Below are 19330 nucleotides of genomic sequence, written 5' to 3' on the forward strand. Positions count from 1 at the left end.
CTTGATGACAACACGATGGACTACTTGGTCAACTCGGCGCCAATCTTGTAGCTGACGGCCTTATCCCAATCGACCTTTTCGCGTGTGATGGGTAAAGTACGGCGCAGTGCCTTGAACGCATCTTCGCGCAGCAAATCCGTTGTCTCAAAGAGCTTGGTTTGATAGTGTTGCTCATGGGCCTCAATCGCTCGGATCACGTCAGCGGCGATAGAGCCGGTAGACTGGAAGGCGGGCATGGTATCGGAGTATTGCGTTTGCATTTGAACGTTGCCATTCTCGAAGTAATGTGTGTGGACACGTATATCGGCCCGCGTAAATGCTTTCGTTGACAAATCAAACACATACGTCGAGCGCCACCGGCCTGACCAAAAGTTCCGTAGATTGTACTTGTTTCCGACAATGTGTAGTGTCAAGGTTGGGATGGAGACAGGTTCTGGGGCTTCCTTGGACGACGCACACTCAGTCAGTGGACTCGGGAGCACCTCAGATTTGAATTCCTGGTCAGTAGAACAATGTTGAGATGTCTCATCATTGGTTTCTTCCTCTTGCTCAGTTTCTGTTTCATGAACAGATGAAACAGAGCTTTCCTTTCGTCCCTGGACATCAGCGTCCGGTGTGGATGCGGTTTCTGAAGTTGCTTGTCGCGCAGAAAGGTGAGAGCTCGGCAGAAAAGTGCTGCACACTCCTGCATGAAAATGACGGTGCATATATTTGGAAAGTTCCTCATCAACCGCCGCGCGCAAAGTCTCCGCCTCGCTAGTGGGACGGGGTATAGGCGTCACCTGATCAGCAGACGCCTGGGAAGGATCATACACAAACGTACAAGATAGACGTGGATGGTAGTACTTTCCATCTAACTTTGCTGCTTCACACACAATCGCATAATCACTCTTACCATCCAAGTCTATTGATACGGGCAGTAATTGTTCATGAGCGTACTGCAAAAGAACAGGCCGTGCATGATCCTTAACGTGGTCTGAAGATACGGTACCTGCCAGAATACCTTTAATATCATTAAATACCTGATTTTCTTGTCCAGGCGGGGTCTGGAGAAGCATGTTTACACATGCCTGCACGGCATCCTGAGAACACGACATAATGAATGGAGATCCGTGACACAGCCTCAAGCGCTTCCCATGGGCGGGTGCGAGCCAGATGTGGAGGCTCCACAGACCACACAATGATGGGGTAAAACGCGACGTGGAGCATTGTTTCATTCCAGCCTAGTTTCACACGCAGGCACACAGTCACCTGGTTAACAGTATCTGCCATGGATCTGCAAAACCTTCCTGCATTTACATCTGTATGGATAGCAGGTGCCTTGTGCTTGACAATGCTTGAACATCTTGGCTTCGTATCGGAGCATCAGTTGTTCTTTTCGACATATTATGTATTTCGAAAGCACCAGTATTGGCGCATTGTTACTTCATTCATGTATTTTGGTAAGATCGGATTGATCTTTGCCATTCGCATTCTTGAACTTATTCGCTTTGCGAGCGATTTAGAAGCGCATACCTTCGGTCCAACACGACGCGCACAATACGCTTGGTTCCTCCTTTGCTCATCATTATCACTCCTTTTGGTTGGATCTTTGCTCTCAATACGTTTCATGTCATACCCGCTCTCATGGATTCTCACATATATATGGAGCCGAAAAAGTCGGCATATGCATGTCACCTTCCTAGGTGTCCTCACGATAACTGCGCCATATTACCCTTTTATTGAGCTCCTCTTCACCCTTGTTCAGAGTAACGTGGAGTTCAAAGACATTATGGTGGGCCTGCTTTTAGGCCATTTATACTACTTTCTAGAAGAATTATGGCCGCGTGAGATGCCGTCGCATGGGTACCATTGGATCGGAACGCCACAGAGATGGTGCGTAAAGTTAAATGCTCACAGTACCAGGGTGGAATTATTTGAGGCTCCAGTGGCGCAGTAATCGTGCCAGTTGGACGGGTGAGCCAAGCAGCTTTGTCTCCATACCCCTTGTGTAAGCCCGTGTAGCCTGCCTTGATACGCGCGTTCTTTCTTTAGTAAGCCATCAGGTCCAGAATTGTTCTAGCTACGTGTAACCCTTCGCGAGGCGCTTGCATGTTGATACTCGAGCGTGCAAGGCTGACGAGGCCATGGTCTATTGTCGCATTTGCGGCTCATACTCCATTTTACTTACCGCATCATCATGGCATTAGTATGGCCAAAAGAAATCGCTATAAAAGCACGCGAGCAAGTAAATTATCGCGCACTTCATCGCGGTCATCGCAGAAGACAACCAAGGATGAGCAAGATACCCCAAAGATACCCCGGAAAGCGAATGTAAGTTATTCCAAGTCGAAAAAGCAAGAGAAATCCGCTCTTGAAGACGTTCAGCTGCCCGACATTTCACCTGTTTCTGCGGAAAATTCTGGTCTCATGACGGCTGTTTCAATAGATAAGGACGCGACTTCAAGTGACAATAGATCAAGACAGACAACGTTCTTGTACGGTGAAGAGGCAAAAAAGGCTCGCTTGGTTCGATTTGAGCAATATGAAAAAGAACGTGATATCTCTTACCGATTCGGTCGGCTATATGACACGGATACAGCGGTGGAACCTGTCAAGCCACTCAGAAATATGCATGTGGCCAAACTAGAACACGGCCTTGATCGCGTCTTATTCAACCCAGGCGTGCACTGGCTGCGTGACCAGCGGACAGGCACTTTTAACTACACCCCGGAAATACAACGTGTACTGGATGTCGACTTGTTTGACTACACCACATTACCTCCGTACGTGACTTCAAGTCGTGATAAAGAGCTGTTGTATATTACAAAGCGGCAAAAGAAAAAGTACTGTGGCAGTACAAGTAGCTTAACGGGTTTATTGAGTCACTGTTACTTTTTGCTGAGCCGATGGAAAGAGCCCAATCTCACCGGTTTCAGCCCCAGCTTTCAAAATTTGCTCACTGGATTTAGCGAAGGCTCTAAAATGCCCGTCTCGATTATGCTGCGCTATCAGACGGACGGCTTTTACGCCATTGATGCCGATAAGAACTCGGACGGAGAAATGGACAATACTAATTACCTACTTACTACACTAGGAAAGAGTCTGGAAAAGTTTCTTACATCTTCGCCTGATGAATATGCACAGCACAAGCGTGTGAATAGCTGGAAGCTTGGTGCAGAAGTGCGTGAGCAGCAAGAAGCATATCATTATGCACAGTCGCCGAAGTTTCTTCTTCGCTCACAGCTAGATTGTTACGATGAGCGCTTACCCAAGCGCACCTTTGATCTTAAAACCCGGGCGGTTGTCTCTATTCGAAATGACCGTGCAAATTATGCTGAAGGGTGCGGTTACCAAATTCGGTTCGCACGAGGTCTATGGGAATCGTTCGAGCGAGAGTATTGGGATATGGTCCGTGCTGCCTTTCTCAAATACAATTTTCAAGCACGTATTGGGCACATGGATGGAATATTTGTGGCATATCATAACACGTCAGAAATTTTTGGATTCCAATACATTGACTTGGAAGAGATGAACTTGCGTCTCTTTGGAAGCAATGAGATGGGAGATAAAGCCTACCACATGTCTATTGGGCTCTTGGAACGTATTCTCGATGTGGCCACCGAGAATTTTCCCAATGAAACACTCAGTATCACGATGGAGACACGCCCTGGTACAGGAAACATGTATGTGATCGTGGAGTCAACAGAGACATCCCGAATTCTACAGCTGGATGTCGTGTTGGATCGGTACTTGAACAATGCCCTAGTTCGCGGCCCTGTGGACTTTGTCCAGTTTTGTGGACCGATGACCGAGGCTGAACTCGAGGATATGCATTGTGGTCGCTCTAAATCTAAACTGAGCGATGTGCAGTGGTATGTGGACTATTGCATTACCCCAAGACATGATTTTCCAGAGAAAAAGACTCGGCAAAATCTCCAGGAAATTCGCAACCGTCAACGACTGATGAGGACTATGACCATGCCTAATGTCGAGATGCTAGATGAGCGCGAAAAGGAGCGCCTCTATGTACTGTCCAAGCAACCAGGTGCTCTGGAACGGTTCTTGCATGAGCGTGAAAATGGTCAGGCGATTGGTATGCCTCTAGCACCTGGACAAAAGACGACACGGGAGCTTATTCAAAGAGAAGGGCTCCTGAACATTGAGTCACAGGGACATTCCCAACCCACGACTGCAGTCAGATGGCTTCGCTATTTGGATCCCATGACGAAACGCGTGCGGGAATTAAGTCGTGAGGGACACCGGAGACTGAAACAGCAGTTGTCCAAGTGACCCACCCTGCCGTCCTACAGGTGCATCTATGACTCCCGTTCCTACCCCTACCCGTAGAAGCGTCGTCGAGGGCTGAAAGAAGCACACGACCGATGTAGGACGCGGCTCGTACTTAGATTCGGCCTATTTTGGAACATGATACAAGCGCAGCAGGCCAGCCAGCCTGACTCAGACACTCATATCGAGGATAGCGCTACTATATCTGTGAGCACCACACATGCATCATAACGCGCTTAGAAGCGAAGAGCGTGGGGCCTGTCACCCTTCGAGAGCGAGAAGGTGGTCGAAAGGTACTTGGCCATGACGGGGTCAGCGTTCTGGATCGACGCGAGCACGTCCTTGTCAAGAGCCTTCTGGTCAGCAACCTTACTCTCAGCGAGAGGGGCCTTGTTAGCGGGGTCAGCGAAGAAAGAGGCCTCCGCCTTCACCTTGGCAGCCTTCTCACGACGGAAGTATGCATCGTTCAGCTTGTCGTCAATCTGGACGTTGCTGATGTCGAGCTTCGTGCTCGTAGCAATGACGTATGCCTGGTTCACGCGGCGGATCGGCACACCGTTCAGCTTGAAAGGACCAGTAACAAGAAGGAGACCGCTCTCGAGTTGCTTGAGGAAAACAACGCGCTTGCCACGGAAGCGACCGGCCAGCAGAATCAGAACAGTACCGGGCGTAATGCTGTCACGAAGCTTCGTGGGCTTGGGAGTCTTGCGGCTCACCTTCTTAGCACGAACGTCGTCTGCCGGGTAGAAACGAGGCGCCTTGTTCACAGGGAGCACACGCTTACCAGCGTTCTTTGCACCACCGACAACCTTCTCCTTGGTCGTGACGGGCTCCTCCTGGACAGGGGCGGCGGGCTTACGGCCCGTGTGCTTGTAGCCACCCTTCTTCGAGAACAGCTGGCTGCGGCCGAGACGACCAACGTACGGGCTGACAGTGCTGTTGCGGGCCATGGTACGCTGCAAGGGTTAGTATGTCTGTTCTCACAAAAGAGAAATCCGCACACTCGCGCACGGAACAGAGCTACTTCGTAAGACAATACGAAGTCTCCCTGTGTTCCGCACAAACAAATGCGCTCATCGCACGTACCAAGGGGAAACCACTAAGATCGGCCTTGATGGTTAGAAGTAGAAACCGAGCGGTTGTGCCACACTTTCTCAGCAGCAGCCGCGCGGACGAAGAAGTCCACCCTAGGAGCGTATGGTAGATCACGTGAATATTTCAAAACTAGATAGCCTGGATGACGGCCTTCGTGGATGCCACGTGGAATGGAGCTGGTCCGGGCGCACATATTCGGCCGGCGCTTGCCTCTTGCACGAGATTCTGGCTGGCGCTGTGCTCCACTGCGTTTATGCAGCGAGGAGCGACGCGTCTCTGGCAGACACGTTGGCAAATCCCGCGGCTATACACAACCATGCCCAGTGCTACGCGTAACTATGCCGCTGCTATTGATGCGCTTAACTCGCTACAATCTAATTCTGCAACAATTGAGGCTATTAGAAGAAGTGGAAAGACTGTCAATGAGCTGAACGAGCCAGAAATGACCGAATACCTACAGCGAATTGGACACAGGCGCGATGAACTTGATCGTTTAAATGTGATACATATCACCGGTACAAAAGGAAAAGGATCAACAGCAGCATTTTGTGATGCGCTTCTACAAAAAGCACGCCCGCCTGGAGCGGGAAAAATCGGCTTGTACACGTCGCCTCATATGGTCGCAGCTCGTGAGCGGATCCGCATAGACGGCGTGCCCATATCCGAGGCAGACTTCGCCAAATTTTTTTGGGAGGTATGGGATCGCCTTGAGCAGAATCCCCATCGAGCCCTAGAAACAACCCCCCTCCGACCTGTTTATTTTCGATTCATGACCATTCTTGCCTTTCACGTGTTTATTTCTCTAGAGGTATCAGCCACACTACTGGAAGTAGGGATTGGCGGTATGTATGACTCCACGAATATTGTTCAGCACCCAGTGGTCACTGGTGTCACGGCGCTTGGTCTCGACCATACAGCTATTCTCGGGCATACATTGGAAGAAGTAGCCTGGCAAAAGGCTGGCATCTTTAAGCCAGGTGTTCCTGCTTTAAGCGTAGAACAGCCAGAGAATGCACAAGCTGTGCTCCAAAAGTATGCAAAACAAGTCCAGGCTTCGTCATTCCAAGTGGTCCCTGTAAATCGCGACTTGTTGCACGTCAAATTAGGACTGCCTGGTGATCATCAATACTCTAACGCGAGCTTAGCGTTGGAACTGATCCGAACATTTGTTCTTTCGGATATTGGCAAGCACCGATTCCCCGGTGCGTCTGAAAAGCTGGGATGCACTGGTGCATCAGTACCTGACCTAGCTCGTGTGGCATTATCCTCGGCATTCTGGCCTGGAAGATGTCAGGTCGTGCCTGCAAAAGAAGCGTTTCATGCAACGTATTATTTGGATGGAGCACACACGGTAGAAAGCGTTCGTGTTTGTGTGCAATGGTTCGTGCGAGAGACGGCGCAAAACAAGCAGCCCAAAGTTCTCGTATTCAACTGCACAAATGGACGCTCTGCATACTTCCTTCTTGGCTCTATGCTAGAAGAGCTGAAGAAGTGCCAGGTGGACGCACAGACCTTTTTCCGTCGCGTCTTTTTTTGCACCAACAATACTTATGCGGATGGTGGCTCTGCAAGCGATTTGATGTCGCGATCTGTGGATCCTAAAGATATTGAGAATATGTCTGTGCAAAGAGAGCTATTGAGCTCATGGTGTCAACTGCAAGGACTAGAACAGGATGGTGTTTTGTCCGCTCACAATGCCAATGTCCGTGTGGACGTCGTGCCCAGTATTGAGCATGTCATGGCGGCTGTCCGCGACTATGGAGCCTGTGCTTCAAATACAATCCCAGATGTTTTTGTTGCTGGGAGTTTACATCTTGTTGGTGGCTTTATGTCTCACTTGCAGGCGAGGCATATGTTGAATGAGCGGCTGCAAAGCACCCACGTAGCATGAACCTCGCATGTGGAGAGCCTCCACATTAGAACATACGACCGGCGCACTGGTTCACCAAGGCCGTAACTCATGACCTTGATGAGAATGGTGCCTAGATGGGGTCGACTGCCGGCGGGCGTGTATCGGGTCAAGCCGATGCGCTCATTCTACCATCGAAATGCATCGCACATCGAATCTGAATTTGTTACTCCTAACGCAAGGCAATTTCCTGCTTCGTTCGTGGTGCCGACAGCCATGCCTGACATGTCTCAGCGAACAGCTGAAGAAGCAGAGCATCGGAAGCATATTCTTGCAATTTTGCACGGAATGAACCTCCCCATAATGCAGTATGCTTTTGCATACGGATCTGGTGTATTTAGCCAAGCACCACTGTCCCGGAGAGATGGTGGGGCACCGCCCATGATTGATATGGTGGTGGCCGTGAAAGACCCGGTGCATTGGCATGCGGCCAATATGCTCAGGAACAAGTCGCATTATCCTTGGTGGACACGATGGTTTGGTTTATGGGCAATTCGTGCTGCGCAAAAGATGGGCGCAGGACTGTGGTATGTACCGTACGTCAAGGTAAATAATGAGATTATCAAGTACGGTGTGATTTCGATTGAGGATTTGTGCAAGGATTTGTTGTACTGGAATACATTGTATGTGGGGGGACGCATGCACAAACCCATTGCATGCTTGTTTGATGCAACAAACAATCGCGTGCCAAATGCCCAGCAAGCGAACTTGACATCCGCGTTGCGTGCATCGCTCCTCTTGCTACCCGCATCATTCTCAGAGATGGAATTGTACCGTATGCTTGCGTCTCTAAGCTACATGGGCGACTTCCGCATGAAGGTACCGGGTGGTGAGAACCGCAACAAGGTGGAGAACATTGTCAAGCACCAGCTGCCCTGGTTCCGGATCATGTACTCGACCTTGCTCACAAGGCTTCGCTTCGTGCATGTGAATCACAATGAAGAATCATTTACGATGCACCAAGACAAGCGGCCAGCCACCCTCGCTCTCGTCGCGATAAACTTGCCTCAGACCTTGCGTCTCCGTCTCGTCCAGCATTTTCAGCGTCAGCCGCACTTGCATCCCGTCTTTCACAAGTGCAAGGATATGGACCCGGAGGAATTAATGCCCGCTACGTCGGCCAACATTCGAAAACTGCGGGATAACCCGGAGACGCGAAAAAAGCTTTACGAGGACGACGACTGTGAGGAAGCAGATGAATGGCCTTATTCCACGCGATTTTGGCTTGCAGTTGTTCAGCAGCCGTCATTTGAGGACGCTTTGCGTGAGCAAATCGTCCAGATCGTATCCGAACCCACGAGGATTCAATCACTGAAAGGACTCTATACGGCGGGTATCGGTCGCTCCCTGCGCTACCTGTGGTCTAAGATGAGTAAGTATAGCCAGAGTCGAAAGAGAGTCTATGGATCAGGGGACAAGGACAAAGGTAGGCATAGCGGTTAGTATGTACATTTCCATCAAGCCTGCCTGGCAAAGAAGCCTCGCAACGTCGAGAGGGACGCACGCGCCAACCAGCAAGCGGTTTCAGCCAATCACAGTCTGTATGGTGTGCACGCCTAGGCCCGATGCAACACGCGTGGTTTTTTATCCACCATGACGTCGGTCGAGGCAAAAGAGACACAAGAGAAGCAGGTGAACGCTGTGCCTGAGTCGAAGGAGCCCGCACCGAGCGCTACAACAGAGGCTTCTGAAAAGGCTCCGGCTAAGCAAGCTGAAGATGAGGAGGAGTACAACGAAGATGAAGATGAGGACTTTGTACGTGAGAGGATGCTCACAGGCAGGTCGTCGATGAGGACGACGAGGAAGACGACGATGAGGAGGAAGAAGAGGATGATGACGAAGACGACGATGATTACGAAGATGATGAAGAGGGAGGCGCAGGAGAGAAGGCAGGGTACGTGGATTCTCTCTCTAACGCAGTGAATCGAGCGCCGGCAAGCGCAAGGCCGAGGATGACGATGAAGACGACGACGACGATGACGACGACGACGATGAAGAGAAAGACGATGACAAAAAGGAGCCTGCCAAGGTGGCGCGTACTGAGTAGGGAAAGGGCTGTCAAGGAGCATAGTGCACATGTGCGTAGGCATCAACTACGGCGCTGTAGGATATCATTCTCAAGGGCCTCGAGTTTCTTTTTGAGGTGGTAGACAGTGTGTATGGCGGCCTGTGATGTATTTGTATCCACAAGCAACGTGACCGCACGCTGGAATGAGCGCTGAGCAGCTCGAAGAGCTGGTGGTGGCAGGCCGCTAAACTGGGCCACGGGGTCCGAATCATGAGAGGCGCCCGATGAAACAGGTATACTCTCCTGGCCGTGGCGACGTCGCAGACCGGAAGAGGAGGATGCAGGAGCTGTATCCGTGTCTTCTTGAGCGAACCGCACTTGCGCCGACATGTGTTCGTTATATACATCGCGACCGGTGCGCTGCCCAAACGTACCGCTCATGGTCATTTTGGCGCGAGTGAGCTGGAAAAAGCCATCTTTGAGGGTGTTCTCGACCTGAGCATGGACGTGCAGGTACGCCTCTAGCGTGGCAAGGTATTCTTCCCACAGAGAGTCCGTGATCGAAGGCGGCACCGCGAGCATGGACACGTCGCGCATGCTGATCGTTTCAGGCGGTGGACGCGCCTGGTACAGGGGCACGATGCGGTTGACAAGCTCGAACACCACAGTGACAAGGAAAGCATCAAGAATGGCATAGCTGTAGCGGATGCCATATATCAGCGTGCAGAGTGCCATGCTGCCGTACACAGCGTAATGAGCCTGTGTAAAGTAAAATGTGGATGGCCTGTGCCAGACGGAGGGGAGCCATTCGAGGTAGATGAGCCACAAAAGAGGTGCGACAATCAACACGTTGCTCTCAATGCGGGCGAGACCCATGACGATGCCGGCATGCACGTTGCGGACCCACACGACGAGCATAGGCGCTTGCAAGGGCACGAGCCACAGCAAGAATTGCATGAGCCAGGCATGCTCGCTGAACTGTAATGCGCCCGATTCGCGGTACACCATGTAAGAACGGCACGTAGTTCCGATATGTAACATGACACAAAGTAAAATGAGCACCTGGTAGGGCAGCGTGACAAAGAGGCCCAGCAGCGCGAGGCCTGTGCCCCACGTTGAGCGCTGTCGCAGCCAAGTGATCCACGCGTCACGCGTCGGCCAAGAAGGTACAAGCGTGGAGTTGGATGGAAGAAGACGTGGCACAAAGCGGCGTACAGCCAAGTACAAGACGTGCATCGCGGCCTCTGTGACGAGGTACACGAGCAGTGCAAGACTCGTTGCGAGCACCGAGAGCATAGGACCGAGCCACCAAAACGACATTGACGTGATACCAATGCCGAGGGTGTGTCGCGGTGCACCAAGTGAGGCACCGAAGAATACACAGACATGCAGAGCCAGTGGACCCAGTATCAGCATGAGCAGACCACGACCACGCATGAGGAAAAGCAAGGCATCCAGAGGCGGCGCAGTGGGCTGTAGTGCACGTGCCAGAGCCAAGATACCCAGGGGCCACGTTAGCAGGGCCATTCGGTATCGCAGCACGAAAAGAGCCATACTCGCACGCCAGTGCACAGAGGCACGGACATGCGTGTAGGGCAACGGGCAGTTCACGTCAAAAGTGCCGTTATACGACGTATGGCGGTAGTCGTCCAGTAACCACAGCTGCATGCGCGTGCCGCGATGCGTTGGCTCTCGCATAAAGGGTGCAGTGCCGTGTAATGCCACACGCAAATCGTTGCGTGCGCGGGTATGCAGCGAAGGGAATATACGGGCATCGCCCGTCGAGGCACTGAGGAAGCGCACCATGGGCGCCATACGAGGTGGCGGGGGATCTAGGCGGTGAGCACACGGCGCAGGGACAAGGGTCACCGTGTACGCGAGCAGGGAGGAATCCATGTCAGGAAAGTTCCATTCCCAGAGCGGGCCATGCTCGACGAATGAGCTGATCAGAGACGTGACATTGATGCCAGGCAAGGCCCATGTGCGCGAACGCAGCCAGCCTGGGGCACCATGTAAGTTCAATGGCTTGTCTTCCGTCCAGCCGTAGGACAGGATAGTGGGAACACCTTCGCGAGAGGGTAAGCTGTTGGCCTGTTTGATGTACTCCACGCGCACCGCGCTAATCTCGTGTTTCTGCAGAAAGGCAGCCGGGAAATGCATGCGCATGAGCGTTGCACTCGGTGCATCGTACTGAATCTTGGCATTGGGGAACGCTGTGTTGACGGTGGTCTCGGGCACCGGCGAAAAGGGCAGCGGTTGGGCGCCGTTCATCAGGGCCGGATGGCACCTTTCCAAAGGAGTGGCCACCGCGTGGGTGCACAGAAGCACAACAATTTCAGCGCCACCCGGTGAATTCGAGCTTAGGTCGTTCATTTGGCCAAGCGACAAATTCGTTATGAGTTCAAACGCCAGCGCTTCGTCGGCGTCCGTGATATTGCCGTCGTACTTTTGGCGTGGGCCTGGTGGGATCGCGACATCCAGTATATCAACTTGGATGTCTGACGTATCCATAAACACGAGGGGTTTCAAGTAGTGAGAATCGGAGGCCAAAAATCGTGTCGTTGTGGCTACCTTGGCCGCAGGTCCGCTACTCGAGGTATCCAGCGCGAGGTGCTGAGTCCTGGGGCTCGCAGCGTCGTCCGACAATCCCAGCATAAAGCGCCAAAATTCGCGGCGTTGATCGCGGATGCTGTGTCGCGTGCGGTGCGCAAAGTCACTGCCAAAGTACGCATAATCGCGCAAAAAGGAACGTGCAATACGAGCTCGTAGCTGGTCACACCAGACAATCGCTAGGTGGTCCACGGAGCTCCATAATGATGCTAAAGCGGTTGTGAATGTAGACAAAGACCGTTCAGGAGCCTTTCCATCTTCGAAGAGAGAGAGAGATGATGCGTCTGAGGAAAGTTGCGTGTCAAGTATGCCTCCAGCAATCGAGACGATCAGTGGCATGGTATCGTTCTTGTAAGCATTAATTCGCGTATACACTTGCTCCATGGAACGCTCGAACGGGACGGGTGGGAATGCATGGGGCGTAGAAAGTGTCACGATCGTATCGATACTGGACGGCTCGGCGTTAGGGAGCGTCAAGGCAAGGCGTGCCACGATGCCGCCCATACTATGGCCCACGATTCCGACACTCATATTGCCTTGTCTGGAATACATGGCACGAAGATACCGTACCACCTCATTCACATAGTACGCTTGGTCCTCAAGCGTCTTGCCGTGAAAAGCCGAAAAGTCCTCGTTAAAATCAATAGAGAACCAGGCCGTGGGTCCAGGCACATCCTGCATATCATCACTTGGTACTTCGAACCATCTATTCCAGTACTGATAAAACGCACTTGATGCCATACTGCGCACCTGTGCGAAACTCCCCGCGTTGCCAGGAATAAAAAGGACGGGTATAGGAGAAAGAGGACGATCATACAATGGATTCAGCATATACGCATTCATTTCTCGATACTCTCGCAGAGAATACTTTTTCATCACGGGGGATGATGAGCGCGTGTAATCGCGGAGCTGCTCGCTGTGGTCCTCATACGCCGGATACATGCGCGACATGCGGCATTCCATGCGCATGTGCAGCATGTGCGGAAGAAAGGCAAACGAAAGAAGACACACGCATATACATCCAGTCAATACCGCCATGAATAGCGCGGGCCGCAGTAAGCCCACAGCCCGGCTCGGCGCCCCATTCATCCTGGGCGTGTGCTGTCAACGCCGAGCTGGTAACGAGCACGATGCCCTCCAGATAATGGTCACGTGATAGTGCACCAGCCACCCGGTGGCGTGGTGGGTGGCAACGCACGGCTCACCTCACCATGTCGTATATGGACCGATTCAAGACAGCCGCGCTGAAAGCCAAGAACCAGGCGTCGATGTACGCTCAGCGTGGCTATGCGCAGCTGGAGTCTCATGCCAAGAATGTGCATGCTGGATTTAGCCTACCAGCCGAATGCGAGCGTGCCGCCAAAATCCTTGAGGGGTTCCTTGCCGATCCCAACAACCCTGAGTCGGCCTTGAACTCGATTCCCAAAGCCGTTTTGCTTCAAGCTAAGGGTCTTGCTATATTCACTGTTTTCAAATCCGGATTCGTGTGGTCGGGCAAGGCCGGTAGTGGTGTCGTCGTGGCCCGACTGCCCGATGGATCGTGGTCCGCGCCAAGCTGTGTGGTCACAGCCGGCGTGGGCTTTGGATTCCAAATTGGTGCCGACTTCACTGAGTACGTCATCGTGATGAATAGTGAAGAGGCCGTGCGCTCGTTCGGCATGGCAGGTAACTTGTCATTCGGCGGCAATCTCGCTACCGCCGTGGGACCCATTGGCACCGGTGCGGCTGTTTCCGCCAGCCTCGTGCACACTGCGCCGATGTTTACCTACAGCCGCAGCAAGGGCCTCTATGGTGGCGTGTCGCTGGAAGGCACGGGTCTCCTTGAGCGCAAGGAAGCCAATGCCCAGTTCTACGGACAACCGATCCCTGCAATGGACTTGCTGATGGGCAAGGTTCCGGCTCCGGAAGCAGCCTCCGTCATGTACGAAGTCATTGAGGCAGCAGAGCAGGTGGATGAGACGGGTCTGCCTCAACAGGCGTACGTGCCTCAGGAGCACTTCGGAGAGTCGGCTACGCTGAGCCCGACGGGACAAGCTGCGCCGGCGGCCACAGAAAAGCCTGCGGATGCTCATGAGGAAGATACCAAGGCATAGGATGTAGCTAATGTACACAGATTTCTATATGGGGGGTCGAGACGTCGGACGCATGCTATCTTTGGTCGCCTTAACGCGCTCGATGCCGGATGGCCGCGATGATGACGAAGTCGCAGACTCAGTAGCATGAAGAACAACGCCCGGCACAGCATGATGCGAACCTTGAAAAAGTGTAGAAGTGCCTGCGTTCTCTGCCTTTGGCGTCTCCTGCTCCATAGACAACTTATGGAGAGCCTTGATCAGATCGTCCGACAGAGCTTGGGTATTAGGCCGATCTTCCTTTTGCTGCTCCCATCCTACCGGCGGACTGCCAGGCGGACTCAAAAGAAACTCTTTTTCTGGCGCTGGCGGTTCCAGGAATGGCCTGGGAATATCCACAGCCTGCGTCACAGCGTACTCACCGGTCGGGAGCAACGTAAGCGGAGTATCATGATCGTAGTACACGCGGAGCACAAAACTTTGGTTACTCATAATCAGCGTACCTCTGCTCATCATCGTGAGCAAGCTCCTGGTAGTCAAGAGCCTGTTTTATCCGTAGTGTGTCAGACGGCCGCTCCATCACAGCCCGAGCCTGTCGGAAGGCAGGCATCGGTGACCAAGCAACGAGAGGACCATACGCTCTTAGCACATCAACAAACAGGGATACAGTCGCTTCCGATGTGAAAAAGGCCGGAGGGAAATTGACAAACATGAGTGTGTTGCTGGATGGACATGTCTGAGCCTATTGTTAATATGGTCGATAGCGCACGTCTGGACTTTGGAAGCCTGAACGCACCCTTCCTTCATCGTTCTTCTCTTCCTCATTTGACGCTTCGCCGCTCATCGCTGCTAGTCCCGCCAATGGATGTGCATCGGCGCCGCCAGGTAAAGACGGATACAGCGACGCACAATGCGATAGAGACTCATACAGCGTATTCACTATATGGTTAGCGAGTGATACGTACGAGAAGCAGCATCATGCGTGAGAATCCACATTTCTCTCACGACCTCATCCTCTTCTTCCTCATCACGCTCTGGGTGGTCATCCAATTGGCAATAGAGACACATCTCTGTGCCAAAATCATCATGAGTGGCATACTCAGGTACAGATCGCGATACGGCATGCAAAGCAATTGACGGGTAGTCAACCTGAAATCCTTTGCCTTGCCTTGGCAGAAAAGTGAAACGCTGTTCTGTAAGCCACAAGGTGCCCACAGACGCCAGCGTATCAATGTCCCTCTCTTGCAGAACGGGGGGCACAGGTCGCATACACAAGTGAACAGGGTCCACATGCAAAACCAATCGTGACGGAATTTCTTCCAGCGATTTCGGTGTTGATTCGTACGCGTCCGGCTCGTCTGCTGCCGCTACCCTGGGCGGTTCACTCACGGCAACCAGTGGCATTATGGTGGAGGAGCGATGATGCACGGCACATACGCGCGTCGCGTGCGCACGGATGATCGTATGAGTCAGCATGGTGGGTAGGTGTAGTATATCACGTGATATTTTCAAGTACGACCCTCGCCGGGCGGCTGTGTGGAAAGAGCAGTGGGCGCTCAGCGATCTCGAACACCTTCCGTCAAGAAGCCAACCATGGGCAGCTCATCGAACCCGGCTCACAAGGCAGGCGTGCCTCGCACAGATATCGTTTGGGGTATTAACCGTGGTCACCCCACCAACCGCCGTATCCTGGCCCCTCGTCGCGTGCACCAGAAGGGTGTCGCGAGCGAGCGTGTCAAGACGATCCGGAGCGTCATCCGCGAGGTGACGGGCTTTGCTCCTTACGAGCGCCGTGCCATGGAGTTGATTCGTAACTCGAGGGTATGTGGAACCGTTTGGCCAGTCGCATGTCGATTTTTTGCGTCGTCGTGTGTCTGGTTGTGCAAGAGAGATGCTAACAAGTTCAGGACAAGCGTGCGCGTAAGTTCATTAAGCGCCGTATCGGCACAATCGGCCGTGCTAAGCGGTATGTATTAGACGCCTAAGGGATGCGCTAACCATAACAGCAAGATGGACATCCTCACGACGGCCATTGCTGAGCAGCGCCGCACTGGTCACTAAGAATGTTGTCACGCATTCGTCTATGTACAACCACGTAGTGGTCCAAAATACACTGCCTAGCTAGGCATGGTTTGTACGAACATGAGTGCACCTTGGAGTGCGCGCAAGAGTGTTTCGCTTACCAATACTTCGAGGGAGTCGTCGCCCTAGAGAAGCTGTCAGGTCTGTTTGATAGTATCGTAGATGGCAGCACGTCAAGCCCATCCGAAGGCCACGATGCCCTGGGCGGCTGCGTAGGTTCGAGGCATCAAGGGGTGGCAGTGTGACGGGAGGGTCGGCAGGCGAGGCCATGATGCCACGTGTTATGCAGACCTAGTAGGTCGGAGGAAGAAAGAGGGGCCGATATTTTTGCTGGCCTTTTCTTGCTCTGCACGTCGGCTGCTCGGTGAACATGGCAGAGTATGATCTGACGCAGACGCTCGTTGCGCACCTAGATCCGCATCTGGTTCTTCCTCTCCTCTCGCACTTGCGCACTTTGGATCTCTTTGATGCCAAGGACGTTGTCAAAGCGCAGTATGAAGTGAGCAAGAAGACCAATATGACCGACTATGCGCTGCAGCTTTATAAAGAGGCATACCCTGGTGAGGCTGAGCCGAAGGAGATCACCGAGCGTGCGCGCGAAATGGAGGCCAAAAACGAGAAGCTGTCGAAGGAGGCAGAACATGTGCTCAAGGTCATTGAGGACCCGGTGGTGGCCGGTTCGCTGAAGCAGGACAAGGCGCAGAATTTTGAGTGGCTCAAGCAGCAGTACCAGCTGACGGAAGAGCAGATCCATGTGCTATACGAATATGGTCGTTTCCGCTTCGCATGTGGAAAGTACAGTGAGGCCTCTTCGTATCTATACCACTACTCTGTCCTATCGCCCGACACAGGCAAGGTATACGAGTCGGTACTTTGGGGCAAGTTGGCCAGTAATACGCTGACCGGCGAGTGGGAGCGTGCGCTTGATGACTTGCGTGTGCTGCGTGATCACATCGACGGCCAGCGTGCGTCGACATCGTCCAGCAGCGCGTGCGATGAGCAACAGCTGTCGCATGAGCATATTCTGCAAAAGCGCGTGTGGCTCCTACATTGGAGTCTCTTTGTCTTTTTCAATCATCCCTCCGGCCGCGTCAAGCTCGTGGAGATGTTCCTCAGCCAGTCATACCTGAATGCGATCCAAATGTCGTGCTGGTGGCTTCTCCGCTACCTAGTTGTGGCCCTCATCGTGACGCGGCGGCAATGCACGCGCGGCTATGTCGTCGAGGGTGGTAGCTACTCGCACACTTCCAAGCTGCAAACCCACGCAGCCCTTCAGGAGCTTTCCAAGGTCATCCAAATGGAAGCGTACCGCCTGCGCCCCGATCCGTTTGTCGACTTTTTCCGCCAGCTCTACGTTGAGCTGGACTTTGATCGAGCGCAGGAAGAGCTCGCAAAGGCTCAGCGCGTGGCGCATGGTGACTTTTTCCTGCATGACACGGCCGACACGTTCATGGAGCAGGCCCGCCTGTTGGTGAGCGAGGTGTACTGTCGCATCCACCAAAAGGTGGACATCGGTGACCTGTCGAAGCGGCTCGTGTTGTCCAAGGAAGAAGGCGAGCAGTGGGTCGCTAAGCTGCTCAACGAGACCAAGATGAACGCGACGATCGAAGATGGCGTCCTCAACATAAACCAGCCGCGCCCCGTCGTGTACCAATCTGTGATCGACAAAGCCTCTAGCCTGACTGGTCACACGACGTCTCTGATGCAAGCCATCGAGCGTCTCACGCAGCAGCCGGTCGAGACGGAAGAGGCAGCGGAGGCCAAGTAATGCTATAGTGTCTAGAGGAATGGATAGACTTCTTCTGGCTCCACGCTCTCATCGCCATGTGCTCGCGCCGGGGACGAAATGCCCAGGATTTGGTACTGCGTACCCATGCCGTTCACTTCGATCAGGCGCTGCGCGGCACGCTCAATATCGACGCGCCTGTCTGGTGCGTTCGACTCGACGAGCTTCTTTAGGCGCAGCGACAAACCAAGGGCCGTCAAAAAGTCGCGCTGCGATAGCGGTCCGTACGTAAATGCATCAGTCGTGTGCAGAGCATGCATCAGGAACGAGAAGTCGACATTGGCCGTCAGATCCGACTGACCAGGCATCTCCAATGGGTCGACGAGCTTGTGCGAGCGGAATGCGCGGAAACTCTCGCTAAAGAAGCGCATGCCGCCATAGTCAATGACCAAGCCGCATCCGCCCAGGGAGCGCTTGCCTCGCTGCTCACGCGTGTCCGCCGGAGGACGCTGTGAAGTGGCGTGCTCAGGGCGCAAGGCGGGATACCCAGACACCCACTCACCAAGGCGGCGCGCCACAGTCCATCCAGCAGGACTGACCTCGACACGCTGACCTGGCTGCATCATTTTGAAGCGCTCAGAATTGCTGGCGAGAAGCTGGGTCCACGCCGTGGGGCCGGGCGAAAGAACGAAGCGCAACCCAGGCTCAGGGGCTTTGCGATTCAAATCCGATGCCTTGACTACACTCACGGGTCTGTGACCGTCGTCCACATCGACCATGACTTCGCGCCAGCCATTCACATGCTTCTCGAAAATATGGATCGGCAGTGCATCGAAGAATTCGTGTGCCACAACGATGGTCCATGCATCTGGCGCGACGGAGACCTGCTCGTGTGACGCAAACCACTCTACGCGCACTTCTTTCGGTGACAGCTTCTCAATAGGTGTGTCGGCATTCGCAAGCGATCGGCCCATACGACCCAGCGTCGCACTCAGCCCCGATTCCTGATGCTCAATAAATAACGGCGACGACTCCACGAGCTCTACGGATCGCAGCGCCGACATCATCTCTGGAAAGGCAGAAAACGTACGCAGCATATCACACAGCAGTGTACCGCGACCCGGGCCGAGCTCAATGAGCCGTACGCGCGACGGAGCACCAGCCGCTTGCCATCGCGATACAAAGTACACGGCAAGGAGCTCTCCAAACACTTGGCTGATCTCTGGACTTGTGATAAAGTCACCGCGTGATCCGAGAATACTTGGGGACGCCTGGTCTTTTGTGGCGTAGTAGCCATAGTCGGGATTCGTAAGACACGCCTGCATGTATGCCGGGATGGTCAGGGGTCCACGCGCCTTGATGGCATCCACAAGCACGCGCTTCAGCATGCCCTGGTGCGTGGACGCATTCGTAGACAAGTGCCTCATCGTCCATGTAGCGCGTGGCGCTGCACGCACGGCACAGCGCTGCCAGAACATGGTGGCTCGCAAACAAGTCTCGCACTGACACGGTGGGCCGTCGCGGTACAGGTGTGGAGGGTCTCGCTGGTTTTTTTTGTG

General features: G+C 53.4%; 13 protein-coding genes across 13 annotated transcripts; 8 read left to right on the forward strand and 5 right to left on the reverse strand.

The window, feature by feature from the left end:
* Positions 1–20: 20 nt before the first annotated feature.
* On the reverse strand, positions 21–1097 carry MRET_1819 (capping protein (actin filament) muscle Z-line, alpha; the record flags this gene model as incomplete). Its single annotated transcript, XM_027628446.1, has 1 exon — positions 21–1097. The coding sequence occupies one exon, from the start codon at positions 1095–1097 to the stop codon at positions 21–23; it is 1077 nt and encodes a 358-aa protein (XP_027484583.1).
* Positions 1098–1270: 173 nt separating this feature from the next.
* MRET_1820 (derlin) lies at positions 1271–1939 on the forward strand (the record flags this gene model as incomplete). Its single annotated transcript, XM_027628447.1, has 2 exons — positions 1271–1875; positions 1906–1939. The coding sequence occupies 2 exons, from the start codon at positions 1271–1273 to the stop codon at positions 1937–1939; spliced, it is 639 nt and encodes a 212-aa protein (XP_027484557.1).
* Positions 1940–2091: 152 nt separating this feature from the next.
* Positions 2092–4272, forward strand: MRET_1821 (mitochondrial mRNA processing protein PET127; the record flags this gene model as incomplete). The annotated part of the gene is made up of 1 exon (XM_027628448.1): positions 2092–4272. The coding sequence occupies one exon, from the start codon at positions 2092–2094 to the stop codon at positions 4270–4272; it is 2181 nt and encodes a 726-aa protein (XP_027484596.1).
* A 233-nt stretch (positions 4273–4505) lies between these two features.
* MRET_1822 (large subunit ribosomal protein L6e) lies at positions 4506–5219 on the reverse strand (the record flags this gene model as incomplete). The annotated part of the gene is made up of 1 exon (XM_027628449.1): positions 4506–5219. One exon carries the CDS (start codon positions 5217–5219, stop codon positions 4506–4508), a length of 714 nt encoding a protein of 237 aa, XP_027484761.1.
* A 398-nt stretch (positions 5220–5617) lies between these two features.
* On the forward strand, positions 5618–7255 carry MRET_1823 (folylpolyglutamate synthase; the record flags this gene model as incomplete). The annotated part of the gene is made up of 1 exon (XM_027628450.1): positions 5618–7255. One exon carries the CDS (start codon positions 5618–5620, stop codon positions 7253–7255), a length of 1638 nt encoding a protein of 545 aa, XP_027484762.1.
* A 69-nt stretch (positions 7256–7324) lies between these two features.
* MRET_1824 (mitochondrial translocator assembly and maintenance protein 41) lies at positions 7325–8716 on the forward strand (the record flags this gene model as incomplete). The annotated part of the gene is made up of 1 exon (XM_027628451.1): positions 7325–8716. One exon carries the CDS (start codon positions 7325–7327, stop codon positions 8714–8716), a length of 1392 nt encoding a protein of 463 aa, XP_027484763.1.
* A 150-nt stretch (positions 8717–8866) lies between these two features.
* MRET_1825 (vesicle transport protein) lies at positions 8867–9320 on the forward strand (the record flags this gene model as incomplete). Its single annotated transcript, XM_027628452.1, has 3 exons — positions 8867–9028; positions 9055–9167; positions 9194–9320. 3 exons carry the CDS (start codon positions 8867–8869, stop codon positions 9318–9320), a joined length of 402 nt encoding a protein of 133 aa, XP_027484764.1.
* Positions 9321–9362: 42 nt separating this feature from the next.
* Positions 9363–12980, reverse strand: MRET_1826 (GPI inositol-deacylase; the record flags this gene model as incomplete). Its single annotated transcript, XM_027628453.1, has 1 exon — positions 9363–12980. One exon carries the CDS (start codon positions 12978–12980, stop codon positions 9363–9365), a length of 3618 nt encoding a protein of 1205 aa, XP_027484571.1.
* Positions 12981–13102: 122 nt separating this feature from the next.
* On the forward strand, positions 13103–13984 carry MRET_1827 (SH3 domain YSC84-like protein 1; the record flags this gene model as incomplete). The annotated part of the gene is made up of 1 exon (XM_027628454.1): positions 13103–13984. The coding sequence occupies one exon, from the start codon at positions 13103–13105 to the stop codon at positions 13982–13984; it is 882 nt and encodes a 293-aa protein (XP_027484572.1).
* A 24-nt stretch (positions 13985–14008) lies between these two features.
* MRET_1828 (calcineurin-binding protein) lies at positions 14009–15367 on the reverse strand (the record flags this gene model as incomplete). Its single annotated transcript, XM_027628455.1, has 4 exons — positions 14009–14441; positions 14467–14705; positions 14760–14902; positions 14929–15367. 4 exons carry the CDS (start codon positions 15365–15367, stop codon positions 14009–14011), a joined length of 1254 nt encoding a protein of 417 aa, XP_027484734.1.
* Positions 15368–15556: 189 nt separating this feature from the next.
* On the forward strand, positions 15557–16024 carry MRET_1829 (large subunit ribosomal protein L36e; the record flags this gene model as incomplete). Its single annotated transcript, XM_027628456.1, has 3 exons — positions 15557–15784; positions 15871–15929; positions 15970–16024. The coding sequence occupies 3 exons, from the start codon at positions 15557–15559 to the stop codon at positions 16022–16024; spliced, it is 342 nt and encodes a 113-aa protein (XP_027484745.1).
* Positions 16025–16415: 391 nt separating this feature from the next.
* Positions 16416–17813, forward strand: MRET_1830 (translation initiation factor 3 subunit E; the record flags this gene model as incomplete). The annotated part of the gene is made up of 1 exon (XM_027628457.1): positions 16416–17813. One exon carries the CDS (start codon positions 16416–16418, stop codon positions 17811–17813), a length of 1398 nt encoding a protein of 465 aa, XP_027484704.1.
* An 11-nt stretch (positions 17814–17824) lies between these two features.
* Positions 17825–19249, reverse strand: MRET_1831 (NADH dehydrogenase (ubiquinone) 1 alpha subcomplex subunit 7; the record flags this gene model as incomplete). The annotated part of the gene is made up of 1 exon (XM_027628458.1): positions 17825–19249. One exon carries the CDS (start codon positions 19247–19249, stop codon positions 17825–17827), a length of 1425 nt encoding a protein of 474 aa, XP_027484703.1.
* Between the last annotated feature and the right edge of the window lie 81 nt (positions 19250–19330).

Source organism: Malassezia restricta, chromosome III, assembly GCF_003290485.1.
Source record: "Malassezia restricta chromosome III, complete sequence".
NCBI lineage: Eukaryota > Fungi > Basidiomycota > Malasseziomycetes > Malasseziales > Malasseziaceae > Malassezia > Malassezia restricta.